This window comes from Pinus tabuliformis, chromosome 6 (assembly GCF_031772625.1).
Source record: "Pinus tabuliformis cultivar Carrire ecotype Pingquan chromosome 6, CPIR1, whole genome shotgun sequence".
NCBI classification, from domain to species: Eukaryota; Viridiplantae; Streptophyta; class Pinopsida; order Pinales; family Pinaceae; genus Pinus; species Pinus tabuliformis.
Window position 1 is genome coordinate 662,268,049 of NC_142292.1, and position 18,702 is coordinate 662,286,750.

At 39.4% G+C, this 18,702-nt stretch overlaps 1 protein-coding gene across 2 annotated transcripts in view; it reads right to left on the reverse strand.

The window, feature by feature from the left end:
* Nucleotides 1–15,270, reverse strand: part of LOC149260346 (rsm22-cox11 tandem fusion protein 2, mitochondrial-like) — a 561,260-nt gene extending 545,990 nt beyond the window's left edge. Inside the window, exons 1-2 of one of the 2 annotated variants that reach the window (XM_089420322.1) lie at nt 15,110–15,270; nt 14,751–14,935 (exon numbers count right to left, since the gene is read on the reverse strand). In XM_089420322.1, the coding sequence (XP_089276448.1) occupies nt 14,751–14,883 (133 nt within the window). In that variant the 5' untranslated portion in view covers nt 14,884–14,935; nt 15,110–15,270. Of the gene's footprint in view, nt 1–14,750; nt 15,024–15,109 lie in introns of both variants that reach the window. The other variant, XM_089420323.1, reaches the window with a different exon arrangement.
* Between the last annotated feature and the right edge of the window lie 3,432 nt (nt 15,271–18,702).

The following is an 18,702-nucleotide window of genomic DNA, read 5'->3' on the forward strand; positions in this document are numbered from 1 at the left end:
CATCATTATCCTCGAGTATGATACTCCAGTATGCCAAATTCGGGCAAGTTCCAAGGGATGAGCAACAAAGAGATCTAGATTGTAGCCAGGAGGGCTTGATCAATTAGATCAGATCCAGTTGTTGCATTCCTTAGTTGGATCGGTACCTTTTGTTACAGGAACCCAAAGTAGTAAAGTATCAGGAGGATCAAAGTGTCAACAAGGCACAAACAGGTTCTTAAGAGACAATGCAAAGCCAGTTAGGCATAGTCAAATACTCAGGAGACAGTTGCAGAGCTAGTTGCAGTGACTCAGCAGATCAATTAGAGATCAGGGTTTAGTACATACAGGTGCAATGATAGCAGCAACATAGTGGCAGCGCATGGGAATCAGCAGTATGAGATCAAAGTATGGGCAGTAGCATGGTGGACAGTGACTACCAAAGTATTTTCTTTACAAGATATTTCTAGTGACAGGAAGTTAGATCAGCTAGAAGAAGTGAAAGAATTAGTTCACTAGAGGTATCACAGAGGTCAGACACCAGCAATGTGAATCAGTTCGGCTACAACATGTTTCCACAAACCAGTAGGTAGCTAATATACTCACCAAGGCCTTGGGGAGGGCAAAGTTTGTTTACTTCAGAGGGCAAATGGGTATAGTGGAGAACACCTTCCTCGCTAAGAGGTAGTGTTAATTTTTGGATATGGTAGCAACGGTCAAGTGTTCTAGTCTCAAATGGTGTCTACGAGGCTAAGGAACACGAGATCTCCAAAACCCAGAAAAGGTTTCACAATAAAATACTTGGAGATGCCTTAATCAAATTAATTAACCAATAACTAAAAGGTTCATAACTCTAACTTAGAAAAATTGGTAACCACATTTCCTAGAGCAAGTTGTCGAAGGAACCATGTTTTAGTTGCCAATTGTCGAATAAGTTTCCTGAAGGCAGAGCGAATGTGTTTCAGAGACAGAGGGAGGCAGGACGACTTGCTAGGAGGTGATTCTGGGGTTGTTCAAATTTTCTGGAGGCGACTGTACACATTTCCCGCCAGGCAGTGAGAATAGCCAAGAAGTGCAAGTTGTCAGGAGAGAGGATCAGATTGATTGTAGAGGGCCAGATTGATTGCAGAGGGAGATAGGGTGTCTTCTAGTTTATTTTTCCAGTAGAGTTGTCGGGGCTTTGCCAGAAAGGCAAGCAGTTCATTGTACTCACAAATTGCTGAAGACAATAATAAAACCTTCATCTTCTGCACCGGTTTTCGCTTCGGGGATTTTCCAGGGACAATTGTCCAAAAATAACTGTGTCAAATTTTTATTTGTGTGTGCATATTTTCTCAATTCCAATTTTTATATTTCACAACATATTTCAATTTGTCAAGAATGCAATAGTGATTTAATCATTATTTGTCGAATAATAATTTAGAAGACAAATAATTTGTAGCAGATATAAGATTAAACTCGAGTTTATTGCATTCACAGGAATTTCACACTCCACTACCAAATGTGCAACTTTGCAACCCAATGAAGATATTATCTCACAATCAACCTGCCATCCACACTGAGCTACCTTGTCCATGCCAAAGCATTCCCTACCAAGGTATCTAAGTTGTCTCAACTTACTTTGACAAGTCCATGGAAGACCATCAATGGTATTAACAACCTGCCACACAACATACTGTTGTGCACCAAATTCTCCACCAATCCACCAGAACTCCCACCCTATCTCGTCACCAAACCAATCAAGACCACATCTCCATGTTCTTTGTTGAACCTTTTGCTCCATGTTTAGCCAACTCAATTGGCAACACTGTTGCTTCCTACAACAGTCTCACAGTTCCCTCCTAGAGCTGGCACCTGTGCACACTCTAATCTAGCTACCCTTCAAAGTAGCTCTAATACCATGTTGGAATTTCCACACACCCTAGTTCAGGTCTATGCCCTAGATAAGAACACAAACACAATAGAGATGACCAACTTTAGACAACTTTGCATAGTGAAATGTAACAGCAATGAGATCATTAATAGTACACAATATTTATGGCCCAAAACACATTCCTTATTAGTCCTCCAATAAGAAAACCATAGGCATCCCGTACCAAGGAGCATGACCCTTTACACACCGCAATACAAAGCTATAATAGAAAGTCAGTCCTTTAACCAAATACAACTAAGGTTGAGGCCAATTCCTTTAGGCTCTCATCTTCCCAACATACAAATCAACTTACCTGGCAGTGGTTTTCTTCCTTGTTGTAGACAAACTTTCTTCACTATGCACAACAGCTTGTTATCAGCCTTCTTGTAGCCTTTAGCTACACCCTTCAACAGTTGCAAGCCTTCCTTTGTCCACAAGGTTTGCTCCTTTAGACCTTTGTAGCCCTTATCCTGGCCTCAGCCTAACTTCCTAACAGAGTATGACCAAGTACAAGCCCTAGGCCCTGACTGTCACACTTCGGCCTTGTATACCAACCTCTGTTTAGACCTTCTTCTGCCCTCGACCTTGACTTACAATCGTTCAACCCTCATTTTCTAGGCATGTTCAGGCCACGGCCACTCTGTCCCAACCCTAACACATTTCAGCCCTTCTTAACAAACCTTCGGCCTACTCTTATCAGCATTGCGGCCTCACTTCCTTGGTTGTTCCTTGTGACAAGATCCCCTTCTTGCCTTTAGTTTCCCTTCTTGACTACAATCTAGTCATTTAGACCTCCTTAAGCCTTGTGGACAATGCTAACCAGGTTACATTGTTACAACAACCCTACAACCAGCCCCCTTGTTGTTGTTCTAGGTCTCCCTGTCCTCCTAGGCCTATGGGCCTTTCACAATAGTGATCCAGATCTTGGGGGGAGGCCCCCAAGATCTAAAAGATTGAAATGGATTTTGGGGGAGAGACCCCCAAGATCTGAAAAATTGAAATGCCAGAAAAAAAAGAGGAGAATGCCCAATAAACAAAACCACAAAGAAAATATTTATTAGAACGGAGAATAATTGTAAAAGCTACATTGTGGCAGACAAACTATCCTTTTATAAAATGCGATTTATTACTTATAATATTTTTCAGTTACAGTACCACGGGTCAATCCCATGGGTGAATGAATACCATGGGTGGATGTCACAATACCACGAGGCAATTCCAAGGGTGAATGAATACCATGGGTGGATGTCACAATACCATGGGCAAATACCATGGGTGACTGAATACCATGGGTGGATGTCACTTACAATACCATGGGCGGATGCCACTTACAATTCCATGGGTGGATGAATACCATGGGTTGATGCCATTTTCCATTCGAATCATTCCTCCCTCCTTAAGAAGCAATGGTCCCCATTTCGTGAAGTTCCCTCCTGCAAAGCCTTTGTTGAATATGAAGAGCCACTAAAGAGAAGGGTTTTATGTGGTTAACCCATAACCATGATGAACGAAGATCCAAGGATAGAGATACCCTCTAATGCTTGTGACCAACTGTGATACTGACAGTGTGCGGCCTAGCAAATGGACTCCGCTGAAGTGTTGGTTTGTGTATGACCCATAACCATGATGAACAAAGATTCGAAGATAGAGATACCCTGTAATACTTGTGACCAACTGTGATACTAATAATGTGCGGCTTAGCAAATGGACTTCGATGAAATGTGGGTTTGTGGATGGCCCATAACCATGACAAACGAAGATCCGAGGATAAAGATACCCTGTAATGCTTGTGACCAGTTGTCATACTAACAGTGTGCGGCCTAGCAAATGGACTTTGATGACAAGGATTTTGTGCGGTTGACCCATAACCGTGATGTTGGTTGTTGATGAAGTAGCAGGTGCGTACATAGCCTGGTGTGGGAGGGCATGTCTCCAAAGAACCCAAGCCAAATGTTGCTATGCTGAAACTGATGAATGTGAAGCAGATGCCTACTAAAGCGAGGTGGGAAGGCACGTCTCCAAAGGGAACCCGCTTCGAATGTTGCTCTAGAATTAAAATGGACATAACTCAGTCAATATAACTCGGAATATTTATTATAACTTGTTTTTGGAAACAGAATGACCAATTTGCATCTTCCCATGTGTTAGAAATCCTTATATGGACACTCTAGAATCTCAGATTCGCGCTACAACTTTTCCACCAGCACAAAAGTTCTAGAAAAATAGTTGATTTTAAATCAGCAATATCTCTCACATCCAAACTCCAATTTGACGAATATTTTTTGAAATTGAGCAATTTTTTAAGAGGAGCTCAGATCTATGATCACTTTTCTTAAATTCTGCACCAAAATTGCAAAAAAAATAGGATAGCCACCATCCACGAATTGTCGTCAGAAACATTTCTGCAACATAGCTGATTTTAAATCAGCGATATCTCCCTCATCTGGACTCCAATTCAACCGATCTTTTTTTGAATTTGGATTTTTTTCGCAAGGAATCTAGATCTATTATTATTTTTCGTAAATTTTGTACCAAAAATTTCAAATCTTATCTGCAAACTCGCCGCCCAAAAACATTCCTGCAAAAAAATGAAAAAAGAAAAATTATTCTCGCTTGGCCCAAGAAAATGCTTTGTGGAGGATGTAGCACATGCCTGAAATTTGTTGAATATTGCTGCAAAATTTGAAACTCAAACATGCATCAAACCCTCATTCCCATGGAATCATAACCTGCTGTAATACCACTGATCCAGATCTTGGAGGAAGCCCCCAAGATCTAAAAGATTGAAATGGATTTTGGGGGAGAGACCCCAAGATCTGAAAAATTGAAATGCCAGAAGAAAAAGAGGAGAATGCCCAATAAACAAAGCCACAAAAAAAATTATTAAAACGGAGAATAATTGTAAAAGCTACATTGTGGCGAACAAACTGTCATTTTACAAAATGCGATTCGTTACTTATAATATTTTTCAGTTACAATACCACGGGTCAATTCCATAGGTGAATGAATACCATGGGTGGATGTCAGAATACCACGGGTCAATTCCATGGGTGAATGAATACCATGGGTGGATGTCACAATACCATGAGGAAATACCATGGGTGAATGAATACCATGGGTGGATGTCACTTACAATACCATGGGTGGATGCCACTTACAATACCATGGGTAAATTCCATGGGTGGATGAATACCATGGGTTGATGTCATTTTCCATTCAGATCAAATAGACCTCGGCATCCTCTTGCAAAAGTCCTCGAGGCCCTCAGTTCTCAATCTTATAGGTCTCTAATCTGTTTAACCCCGTAGCCCTTTCTTTGCTAACTCCTTTTGGGTCGCGGCTAGCCCTACACCATTTTTGTCAACCTCCAAATAGCCCCCAACTCCCTTCTTAAATTACTTTTCTTGGGTTCCAAGTCCACTCCTTTGGGTCAAAACCCCAAACCTTGGGTACTTTTCCCACAAAGTCCCCAAAGGCTTTTCCACTTAGAACTACCTTTTGAACGACCCAGTTTCAACAAATGTCAACCAGATTTCTCTCTATCTCACATCATCTTCACCTCACAATCAATTACTTAAACTTGGCCATGAGGATCTCCCTACTTTGATACCATATTACGAAGAAGTTGGATTGCTAAATCTTGAAACCCTAGACAAGGTTGTGATAAAGATACACATAATAACAAAGTATCATATTAAGGAAAATACCTCACACAATTACAATGAGATTCACCTCTCTTATATAGAGTTCAAGAGGTCTTATTTGTTCAAAAACCTAAACACTAATAAGAATCAAAAACCCTAACTTCTATAGCCTAAGTCATTGAAGTAACTTTATTACACATTAATGCTTTATATTCTAACAATACTTACCATTTAGAAACCCAATGTGGGTAAAAAATCTAGTAAAATCAAAAATTATGCCTTTATTCTTGAATAAGAGAGAGTTCAATGCAAAATGTAGAGATCACCAAGCCCACGATGGAGCTCTAAGACACCATGTGCTAAAGTTCCCGACAAACTGTTCTTACTCCTCTAGTTTGCTATCTCTATACTCCTAGTAGTTGCTCTCCTATGGAACATCAAATCACTACATCAAGAGTTGACTCCTTTTCACCCTGTCAGCAAAGGTTTGATTGCCCTTTCTTGGCCATTAAAGTTAGGGCTCTTAACTGTCTCGATTCTTTTAAAATCTTCTTGGAAAGCCATTCATTACTAGCTCCACATTTACAATATTGGTGTGCCTTCCACATGACACTAAAACAGATAGAGTCACCTGGGAATGTAACGTTCAAGTGCTAACTTTGTTTATTTGATGTGATATACTGTTAGAAGCCTCTCAAGGAGCTCTACAACCCACATATATATTTCCAGTTATTTCAACCAATTTAGACCCCAAAAAATTCTTGGAAAAGCCTAAAATGAGCTCTAGAAGCTCAATACCTAAAAATAGAAAAATTAGGTTCAATTCCTAAATGGCCCCTACAAGTTCATGACTTTAATTTTCTGTTAAATTATGGTATGTTCTATGCTTAAGAGCAATTTACTTCAAATCTTCTTATTAGCCCAATATCAATTTCCAGTATTGCAATCACATCAACATGATAGTAAAACGCAGATAGAACATAAATGTAAACAATAGAAGACAAGCCAAGACAAGAGACACAAGATGTGGCACCAGCCACGGACAAACCCCAATACTGGGAAACCCTTTGATGAATTCTTCTATATTCTTCAATAATTCAGCAGAGAGAGTACAATTTCATAAATCTGTGATTTTACAATAGCAGCAATAAAACCCTAACCAGCAAAGTCAAAGCTAGTCAAACAGCTCCCAAATGACCTCAAGTCAACTTTGGAGAACTCGGCCTCCAACAACAATGATAAGCAGCCCAAAACAGTCAACGAAAGGTGGTCAAACAACAGTCAACAGATCTGCAACTCTACAGTCAGCCCTAACTAGTCAACGCTAGTCAAATCTGTGGTCAAACAGGTCAATGCTTCGCTACCCAGCAATGCGGCTAGCCTAGGAGAGGCTGCCCAACCCAAAACCGCAGTTAAACCTTCTCTTCGCTGGTCAACGCAAGCAAAATACAGCCCTACTGCTCCACGGTCAACGCTGCCCTAAAAAAAGCCCTGTGTCCTTCCTTATTCCCACGTGTGAGTGTCTTCCTCCTCCTATGCATACCCAAATAGACTAGGAAAGAGAGGAATGAGATGGTGAGATGAGTTCCATAATGCCTCAAGGTCTCCTCCTTTTATATGCCACATTGAGGATAAACTGGGGGTGAGAAACATTGTTTTACTTGTTGGCCGACCTTGACAAATTGTTAAGAAATACAAATAAATTCATATCTCCATGAATACATGTCGAAATCGGATGATCATTAGATCAATCCTACACCTCTCGATGAGAAGAATCCACGAAAAATATCAGCTGCCATAAATGAGATGACCCACATGGAGTTTGGCCCTAGTTGCCAATTTTAACACTCCCTCTCAACTTGGGAGAACTCCATTTGCTAATCCATTTGTCTGTCAGTACTATCTCTGCCATCAAATGCACTGCCCTGCACTGCTCTACTCTTCTATGCTCTACTCTGCTCTGCTAAACTATGAAGAAGAAGAAATGATCGAGAATGTATCATACCATCCTCTACTGACTCGAAGTCAGTTCGAGATAAAAGAGAGTGTCTAATAGTACTCTTACTAACCCGAAGTCAGTCCCAATGAAGAGATTATATCATACCACTCTTATTGATCCGAATTCAGTTCCAAAAGAGAGTGAGTTATATCACTCTTACTGACCTGAAGTCAATTCCAATTGATCCCAGATCAATGTCATCCTAGCATAGGGAGTAGGGTAGATACACGATGCGTCCATCGGTACTACAATGGTCCTTATCCTCATTTCCCTACTCACTGGCCAGACGAGAGGTACTTCCCATGAGTCTCAGACTGCATGGGTAGGATGTCTCGTCAGGAGAAGGATGAACCACTCATCCTGCTTACATGTCGTGACGGGGTATCACAGGGGAAGGCTGAATCATTCACCATGTACACAGCTCACCTACCCCAAGCCCCCCGGAGCTCAATGTATGCATCATACAGGACCCTCATAAGAGGGTCTCTCCACAACTCCAAGTCGTTCTCGGAAAGTCAAGAATTTGACCTTTCCCAGGGGCTTCGTCAGAATGTCGACAACCTGCTCATCAATCCCAATATGATGGAGCCTTATTGCTCCTCGTTGTACCATATCCCAGATAAAGTGGTACCTGATAACGATGTGCTTGGAGAAATCATGAAATACGGGAATCTCAGATAAACGAATCCCACTCTGGTTGTCGCAGAGGATCACGATAGTATCCAGCACATGACCAAACAACTCACTAAAGAGCTTTTGCAACCAAACAGATTCGCAGGAAACCATACTCGCAGCAATGTACTTGGCCTCAGCGGTGCTCAAAGCCACCGACTTCTGCTTCCTCCTCATCCAGGAAATCGAAGCAGAACATGAAAAGAAACAGCACCCGGAAGTGTTCTTTCGGTCCACCACACTGCCTACCCAATCAGCATCGGAATAACCATGCAGCCTCACATCTCTGGCAATGTATCTCAGTCCATGAGTGATTGTGCCTCGAGGATATCTCAGTAGATTCTTGGCACCAATCCAATGTGAGTGATGAGGCTCAACCATATATTGGTTGAACGTGTTGACTGCAAAACATATATCTGGACGGGAGTTCACCAAGAACATCAATGCTCCTATGAGTTGACGATACTCAGAAGCACTTCCCAAAACAGGTTCGGCAGCACTACCGCATAACTTCTTAAAGTTATGCTCCATCAGGGTAGTCACAGGCTTGCAGTCTACCACACCAAATCTCTTCAATATCTTCACCACGTATTTTCTTTGAGATAGGAAAATTTCTCCTAGCTTTTGCCAGACCTCCAACCCAAGGAAATAGTGCATCAGCCCTAGGTCCTTCATCTCAAATTCGGAAGCCAACTCCCTCTTACATTTGTGAATGAGAGGGTCTGCACCTGTCAAAAAGAGGTCGTCAACATACAGCACCAGTATGAGAGGCTTATCATCTTCAACCTTAAAGTAAAGGTTCGGATCAGCTTCACTCCTAGTGAATCCCAGCTTCATCAAATAGCTATCGATCCTCTCATACCAAGCTCGGGGTGCTTGCTTCAACCCATAGAGAGATTTCTTCAACCTGCATACGTGAGATTCCCAATTATGAATCTCAAACCCCTCGAGTTGTTCCACATAGACTTCCTCTTTAATCAAACCATGTAAGAACGCGATCTTGACATCCATCTGATGTAGGTTCCATCCTTGCGAAGCATCAAGGGCTATGATTGAGCAGATAGTGGGGTATCGGGCAACAGGTGCAAATATCTCATCATAATCTACACCTTCCTTTTGAGAGAAGCCTCGAGCAACAAAGCGAGCCTTATACTTTTCAGCACTCCCATTAGTTCCATGCTTGATTTTGTAAATCCACTTCGAGGTGACAACTGTTTTGTCCTAGGGTCTGGGTGACAACTGTTTTGTCCTAGGGTCTGGGTACCACATCCCAGACATCATTCTTCATGACAGACTCGTATTCTTCGATCATAGCATCCTTCCATACTTGATGCTTCATGGCTTTTTCGAACGATGAAGGCTCATTTTGAATGATGGTGCTCATAATGGTCAAGTATCCCTGATACCTGGTCGGCTTCTTACTTTCACGGAAAGTCCCTCTCGGTGCAATATGTCTCTCAGCATCTTCAAGAGTCCCCCTAAACCATGAGGGCCTCTTCCTAGAAGAGGAAGGATCTTGCGGAGGGGATCAATAAGATCCATAGGTTCTTCCACATGGGGCATCGTCTCATCTTCCTTCTCATCCGCCTTCCTGGTGACAGCTTCTATATCTTTCCTAAGAATAGGAAGATTGTCAACCTTGCTAAGAGCCATATATTCGTCAAAGGGGACATCATGACTTATTTCGACTTCCTTTTGACCAGCCACATAGATTCTATAGCCTTTAGAAGTTTCACTATAGCCCACAAAGATTCGCTTCTTTCCAGATGCACCCAATTTTCTCCTCTTCTCTTTCGACACATGAAAATATATGGGACTTCCAAAAATTCTAAAATGAGAGACATTGGGTTTCTTACTAGTGAACATTTCTTCGAGAATCTTGGAATCCAATGCTTGATGAGGGCATCAGTTTTAAACATATACAGCGGTGTTCACAACTTCAACCCATAGAAACTTTGGAAGCCTTTGATCATGGAGAATGGAACGAACAACTTCCAAAATCGTACGGTTCTTCCTTTCACCCACACCATTCTGCTCAGGAGTGTACGATGTTGTGGTCTCCCTCTTAATGCCAGCTTCTTGCAAAAGTCATGGAACTCATTGGATTCATACTCGGTCCCATTATCAATGCTTAAAATATTGATTCTCTTCTCGGTTTGATTCTCTATCAAGGCTTTGAAGTGACGGAACCAGGAGAACACTTCATCCTTCTTTTTCAAGAAGTATATCCAAGTCTTGTGAGAATAATCATCTGTAAAAGTGAGATAATATAGATATCCTCCCAAAGAGTTCACAGGCATTATACCTGATATGTCGGAGTGAACCAACTGCAAAATGTCGGAGATCTTGCTATGGCTTGAGGGGAATGGTCCCCTTTCGAGCTTTCTTTCGACACATCCCGGACATACACCTTCATGCTCTACTTTGAACTCAGGCATCCCTGTCACCATCTGTCTCACATCGGGTAGAGCCTTATAATCAAGGTGGGCAAACCTCTGGTGCCATAGTTCAGACTATAGAGATGTGTCGCAAGACATGACTCCCAACGACTTCCTCCAACTTGATATAAAGAGTCAACCCGGAACCCAAGAGTGAAAGCATCTTTAAAATTCTTTTTCCACACACGTACCTTGCCATCGATGAAGGCCACCTTGTAGCCTTTGTCTTCCATTGCCGAAATGGACACCAGGTTCTTTTTGAGATCAGGTACATATAGGACTTCTTGCAAATGAATTGTGTTACCCTGATTTAATTGAAGAGTAACATTCCCTACACCCTTTACGGGATAGGTGGAATTATCTCCAAGTTTGTCTCCTTCTCTATTAGATTAGAGAGAACTTCCTTGTAGCTAGTGAAGTGCCTTGAGGCACCACTATCAATAAGCCAATTTCCCAACGAGTCCGGAGGAGAGGTAGTGGAGAGGGCCGATATCAGATAATACTCATCTTGCTTATTTTTAACAACATTTGATTCATACCTGGAGTTCCTTGCTTTCTTGGAGGGTTGACCGCTTCCTCGATTTCCCGGATTCATCTTTCCTTTGCCATTAAACCTGTCATTCCTTTGGCTGTGGTTGTGGTTGGAGTTGCCCTTGGAGTGATTTTGATCATCATCATGTGATGTGTCCTTTCTATTTGGACACTCCCTCGCATAGTGGCCAAATTTATTGCAAACAAATCATCTTCCCTTCCTTCCACCCTTCGATCTGGGCTTTCCTTTGAAATGACCTTTAGACCCAAAATTATTTCTCCTTTTGGCATGAGAGGAGAAAGCAGTGGGGTTGCCTTTGCTTGAAGGCATTTCTTGCTCCACCATCCTTGGCTCTTCTTGAATGCATCTCGCCATCAATTCTTCAAATCCCGGAATTCGATCATTGTCGAGAAGAGTGGTTCTAAATATATACCATTTAGATGGGAGCCCTCCAAGGGTAGTGATAGTTAGTTCCCTATTAGGAATGACTTCTCCAATTGATAGGAGATCATTCTTGATCTCAGTGATCTTTAAGATGTAGGATTGAATATCTTCGTCCTTGCCTTTCTTAATATCATTCAACTTATTTTTGAGGAACAAAACTCGATTTGCATCACTAACTTTAAAGAAGCTTACCAGTCTATTGTAGATCTCCTTGGAGGTGTTCAATTCGGAAATGTAGGCCACCAAACACTTGTCAACTGAGTCTCGGATGATCTTCTTCGCTTTGACTTCACCCTTAGTGCATTTGATCGAGGCTCTGAGATTCTGCCCCTCACATGTCCAACATTTCTTGCTCTTCCAATGTCAGATCAAGGGACATTTCCATCCGTGATAGTCAGACTTCTCACGGAGCTTGTCTTCGGCTGGGAAGTGTGATGAGGAACCCATGAAGCCTTTTTGATTTTTCCAATTGTCTTCAGTGATTGCTCTTGCTCTTGTTTGGGCTTTGTCTTCACCTTAGCTCTAATACCATGTTAAATTATGGTACATTCTATGCTTAAAAGCAATTTACTTCAAATCTTCTTATTAGCCCAATATCAATTTCCAATATTGCAATCACATCAACATGATAGTAAAATGCAAATAGAACATAAATGTAAACAACAGAAGACAAGCCAAGACAAGAGACACAAGATGTGGCACCAACCAAGGACAAACCCCAATGCGGGGAAACCCTTTGATCAATTCTTCTATATTCTTCAATAATTCAGCAAAGAGAGAGAGATAGTACAATTTCACAAATCTGTGATTTTACAACAGCAGCAATAAAACCCTAACCAGCAAAGTCAAAGCTGGTCAAACAGCTCCCAAATGACCTCAAGTCAACCTTGGAGAACTCAGCCTCCAACAGCAATGATAAGCAGCCCAAAACAGTCAACGAAAGGTGGTCAAACAGCAGTCAATGGATCTGCAACTCTGCGGTCAGCCCTAACCAGTCAACGCTGGTCAAATCTGTGGTCAAACAGGTCAATGCTTGGCTGCCCAGCAATGCGGCTAGCCTAGGAGAGGTTGCCCAACCCAAAACCGCAGTCAAACCTCCTCTTCGCTGGTCAATGCAAGCAAACTACAGCCCTGCTACTCCACGGTCAACCCTAGGTCAACGCTGCCCTAAAAACAGGCCTGTGTCCTTCCTTCTTCCCACGTGTGAGTGTCTTCCTCCTCCTATGCATACCCAAATAGACTAGGAGAGAGAGGAATGAGATGGTGAAATGAGTTCCATAATGCCTCAAGGTCTCCTTGTTTTGTATGCCACGTTGAGGATAAACTGGGGGTGAGAAACATTGTTCTACTTGTTGGCCAACCTTGACAAATTGTCAAGAAATACAAATAAATTCATATTTCCATGAATACATGTTGGAATCAGTTGATCAGTAGATCAATCCTACACCTCTCTATGAGAGGAATCCAAGAAAAATATCCACTGCCATAAATGAGAAGACCCACATGGAGTTTGGCCCTAGTTGCCAATTTTAACATTTTCCCACTCCTTAAAAGAAATTTTAAAGGACAACAAATGTAATGAGCCATTTTGTATCATTCATAATGAGAAGCATTGATCTGCAATCTCCTCTTTATAACCTTCAACCTTCTGCTAAGCTACCACCAATATAACTTCTATCTCCATTTAGCCGTCTTCCTATTCTTCTATTCTTTAATAAGCACATCTCAACCTCTTTAATCAACCCATCTTATCATTATCTAGGATTACCCCATTGCATATCTTAATCCATAATTGTCATCATCCATAAAATGATTTGACATTGTCTTCGTGCCAAAAAGCGTATCTGCTGATAATAGCCATTCCTCGTGCTTTTATCTTCTAGTACTTGCATTGTAATCTAGGCAAAGGATTGAGATGTCAAGCAAGAGCTATACTTAAAACAGCTTGCATCATGATCTAAGCATAGCATTGGGACCTCAAAAAGTTATTCTTTAATTCTTTGTCATTATTCCTTTCTTCTGTTTATCAATAACACTTGCCCAATGACCGCTTATGTTCTCAGTTGTCTTATTTTCCTTATGCAAGTGCCAAATTAATAAATATCTATAATTCAAAAGTCAAAACCAAGTATGAGGTGTAGTGATGCACTCTTAAGTGGATAGCATCGTTAGTAGCAAACACCCTCAATCACACAGTGCTGATTCCCAGAGAAAACGTATTTGAACCTTTATTCAGAATTGCGTTTGATAAGATACATGACTTCCATGGATCCATATTGATGATTGATACAAGAGCTACAATGAGTTTAGACATGAGAGTCCTCTTAGACTTTACATCAAGAACAAGCTCCATAATACCATGCCCAATGCCAAGTTACACAGTTTAATTTATGAAGATGCTTAAACAAGCATACCCTGAGGAACTACACTGCAAAGAACAAACCTCCTTCAACTTTGGTGCAGGATCTGGGGAATCTCTATATCTATTCCATCAAAATTGCTTTGGACTTGTGGGGGTTGCCACAGGAAGAATGGAATCTTGTTAAGCGGTTTAAAGTTTAAACGAGTGAACCATCGACAAGTTACCCAATATTTGCAATCAAACTTGCTGAAAAACTTGATGTAAGTAAGACAACGATAAGACTTCAATTAGTACTATGAATTATCGTGAACAAAAGTGTTGCCAATGAAGACCTCCCCACAGAAACTAACGTGATTCCTTCCTCTGATGCGCCCATAGTAAGCATATTGTTTTAAAATGAATGGATGAAAAATCAGCATATATAATAGTTGCATGATAAGAACTCAGTATACAGCATTTGCTTTAGTCAAACACTTTGGTTTATTTATTTTTTACTTATTTATAAGGACGTTTGTTTATAAAACCATGGTTTAGAAGCCAACATACATAACAGATGTAATTATTGCATAATAATAACTCAATATACGACATTCTCATTCCAAATTCGGCTTTCTATAATTTTTATAGATTTTCAGAATACTTCTTCCGGATAGAAGTAATGTGACAATTGGCAAAAAAATTAAAATAACCGAAAAAAAAAAAATCCTCCATGCTTCCATTCAGAACATATACTAATATATGCTACAGTATAAATACTTCACGATGTACCATTAAGAAAATTTTCAATTGCTTTCTTAAGCCGACGAGGTATTGGAATCATGCGCTGAGATTGTTTGGCTGCCTCCTTGAGCCCTTCTGCCGTAAACAGCTTCTTAGCGGTTTCTGGTATCAGCGACCCCATCTTTCTTCTTTGAATGTACCTTTGCTACAACTCTGTTTGGACAAAACCACTCCTGTCCATTCAAAGCAGGGTTCCAGTCACACGGTCAGACCGCAGGAAAATATTTGAATTATCGCTTGCTTTATGTATTAGTTCTGCCTCTGTAACCACCAGGAATATTAGCAGTTTGAGGAAAGAAGAAAAAATGCATTAAGAACTGCGAAATGCAGGGAAATAAATTGCCCACCTTCGACCACCCTCAACTGGTATCGCATATCAGCCTTTTGAAGGAGGAATTGTAGGGAAATGCGGCAGGCTTATGAGGTTCTAAGGTTTCGGCTTTCAGTATGCTACAAGTGTCGGTTTCTAAGGTTTAAGGATTTGGGTTTAACAAATTATTATTTGGAAATTTTATATAAAAACACATTCTAGTGTAAAACATGGAAGCATTGTAAGTGGGATTTGCCTTTATAGTTGAAAGCGCTTGCGCTCATGGTATCGTTTAATTAACAATATGTTCATCACTAAGTAATTTTTTCATCCTTAAACAAAAAAAATTCCCAAACATCACTAAGTGGGTAATTTTTTCCCCTTAACCAAAAGAAATTCCCAAATGTGGTAATTTTTTTCCCTTAACCAAAAAATTCCCAAAAATGGCTCAAAAAAAAAATTATTACCAAATTGTTTTAGAAATTTTGGATATTTTAAAATAATTTATATATTTAGAACTTTAATAAAAATGATAAAATAAAGCATAATATTAAAAAATAATAATATAAATATAAAACATAGTTAAGTTAAAAGAAAGTTGGGTTTCTCCACTTAATAATTGACCACTATGATGAGTTATTTGTACTTGTGATAGTGTTCATGATTAAATGTGGTTAGTAAATTTTGAAGGGAGAGGATTGACTTCATTTTAATATATATTTGAAAAGAAGGAACATGATTGTTGCACTCACACAAGGGAAAAAATTAAGGTATTAAAATATGTATAATAAAAGTTTATCATATTTACCTAAGTTTAATTTTCAATGGATTTTTATGTTTATATGGAGTTTATTTGAAAAATTTTAAACTGACTTGATTGAATATTCTTAATTTCACTCTAACAAAAAAAATGGAGTTTTGGGTCTCTTTTTTTAATGATGGTGTACAATGTATTACACTAGTCAAAAAGTTTCTTAGTTTAAAAGTCAACTTTGGGGTGAGAGTCTTGAGGTTTGACGTGATAACATCTTCCCTCCCTCTATTGTTGATAATACTTCGTAAAGAATGTGTACTTTGTGGGTTCATCTTATGTAAGTTGAAAGTCTCTAGTCAAATGTGATGGTGTCCTCCATCATATCAATGGAAGTCTTCATGTTGATGAAATGTCATATTTCCACACTATGGTGTTAATTTTTCTTAAAAGTGCATATGTGTTTTATGGATCTCCCTTGCTTAGGTTGAAATTCCATAGATTGGTGTGATGGCATCCTCTCTTACTATAATAAAAGTCATTAGGTTTGCAATAACATCATCCATTGCTCTAGCATTAATGTTATTAAGAGGGCATGAGTGCCTTGTGGACCCCCTTTACTTGGAGTAAAAGTAATTATGATAGAATGATCTCCACTTTGATAAAATTATTTTCATTGATGTAATAGCATCCTTCCTTACTCCCATAAAGATTCTCATGTGAGTGTGATAACCTCCTATCTCATTTTGGTACCAATATCATTAGCAAAACCGATGTTCTTTGTGGGTCCCTCTTGCTTTGGGTGAAAGTTCCTTGGTTGATGTGATAGCATCACCTCTAGATTTGATAAAAGATGTTGGGTTGATGTGATTACAATCTCTCTCTTGTTACTAATATTGATTAGCATGGATTGATTTATTTTTAAGTCCCTTTTTTATATTAATTAAATCCTTAGATTGATTTAACATTAATCTTGCTTCTTATTAAGTCTTTGGTTGGATGTGATATCATGTGATATCACCTTATTTTCTCTACTCTAGTACTCATATCACTTGATAACAGTTGTGTTATAAAAGTTACTCGTACTATTGTACTTATCATTTGTATACTAATTTTTCCACTCAAAATCATTATGACGCTTTTAAGGCTCGTCATCTTATTATTCATTGGATTTAAGGCAACTTGTTTTTTAAACAATTAGTAGTACTATATTTAAGCATATGGTACAAGTGATAACATTGTTGCTTTGTTTTATATATGTGTACTTGTCCCATGTTTTCTTATCATTATTGTGTGCAGCAAAGAATGTTTTATGGCTATCGCATGATTTTGGTTGCATAAGCATAAAATTATCTCCTTTTCCATCCTATGTGGTGTATTAAGTATGAAAAAAATGATGATTTGGCAAGGGAAGTTCCAATTGAGGCATTTATTTCTTGTTTTTGTTGTGTTTCTTGATTTATCTTTTGAATGGCTTTTGTTTTTGTTAGATGCGGAATTTGGGAAAGTTTTTTCATTCCTCTCTTCAAATAGTCATAGAAACAATTATATGATATATATATATATATATATTGTTAGACATTTCTTTACTTGTGATGTGTAAACTTTATGGATATTCTAATGGATAGCTCCTAGCAACAAAATTTTCATTATTATTTGTAAAAAAAATATAAAATATCGATTGCAATGAGAAGTTTACTTTATTATGTAAAAGAATTAATTTGTACTTATTCAAAACTCATGAAAAAATCATCACAGACACTAAATTAAATAAGAACATTCGGAAGAAATAAGCTACAACAATGCATAAATCACATGAGGGAAAAACTCCAATATGGGATAAGGAATGTACCTTGTTTCTTCATTCCGTTTGTCAAATGAAATGCAAAATATAGAGAAATTACTTACTAATGGAGCATCTATACCGCTTTGACTTACATAACAAGACTCCTAAATCAATTTTCTATATCCTTGCTTTATTTTATTGCTAAAACTCTCTTGCCATTGATCTAAAATAAGATTAAAAGGATATGTATTTGTGTTTTTAAGGTTAAGTGACCTCAATACCTGCCTTAGCTAATATAAAGCTTTGTATGCTTCGTTTCCATGCAACCAAAACAATGTTAATCCCCTAGATGCTCCATCATCCAACCATTTCATTATGGAAACTAATTGCTTTTCTTCTCAAGAACAATTGTTGGCATGGTCTACATGGCTATTATGTTTCTTTCAACATGGATTTCGGCATGCTAATGATGAGGGATCGCTACATAGGCTTCCACTCAGCCTTATTATCTTTCCTAAATCATGCCTTCTTAACAATCTTGTGCCTCTCAACCACTTTTTGTTTATTTTTCAAGGGGTTAGCTTTCTCCCTCCAAGCTCAAGTTTCCAATGTTAATTGTAACACCCCACCACACATTTACCTGTTTTTACAAGCTCTCCGAGGTAAACATGAGCTAAAATTTACTATGACATGATCCACGTTCCAAGTTCAACTTATGGAGGTGGGGTCTACTATTCGAAAACTTACTGATACATCTCAGGGACACTTGATCACCAATCCCATATGTCAGACAACATTGATTGGTGATTTAACCCTGAGTTAGAACTTCTTTTTACTTTACCTCATAGCCCACCCACACACATGCCAAGTTGTGCATGCGGCTAGAATACCCCAACCAAATGCACAGGCATTCCTCTATGTGGTTGCAGCAGAAATTTCCCAATTCAAAGGGTGCGGCTAGAAACCCTAATCTGGATTTTTAGGACCAGATCCAGGCCAACTGCCCAGAATTCTCCAGAATCAAATTAATCACATACAAGAGTCAAGGTACTTGTCAGACAAATTGCATAGTTTCATCAAAGAATCACCAAGA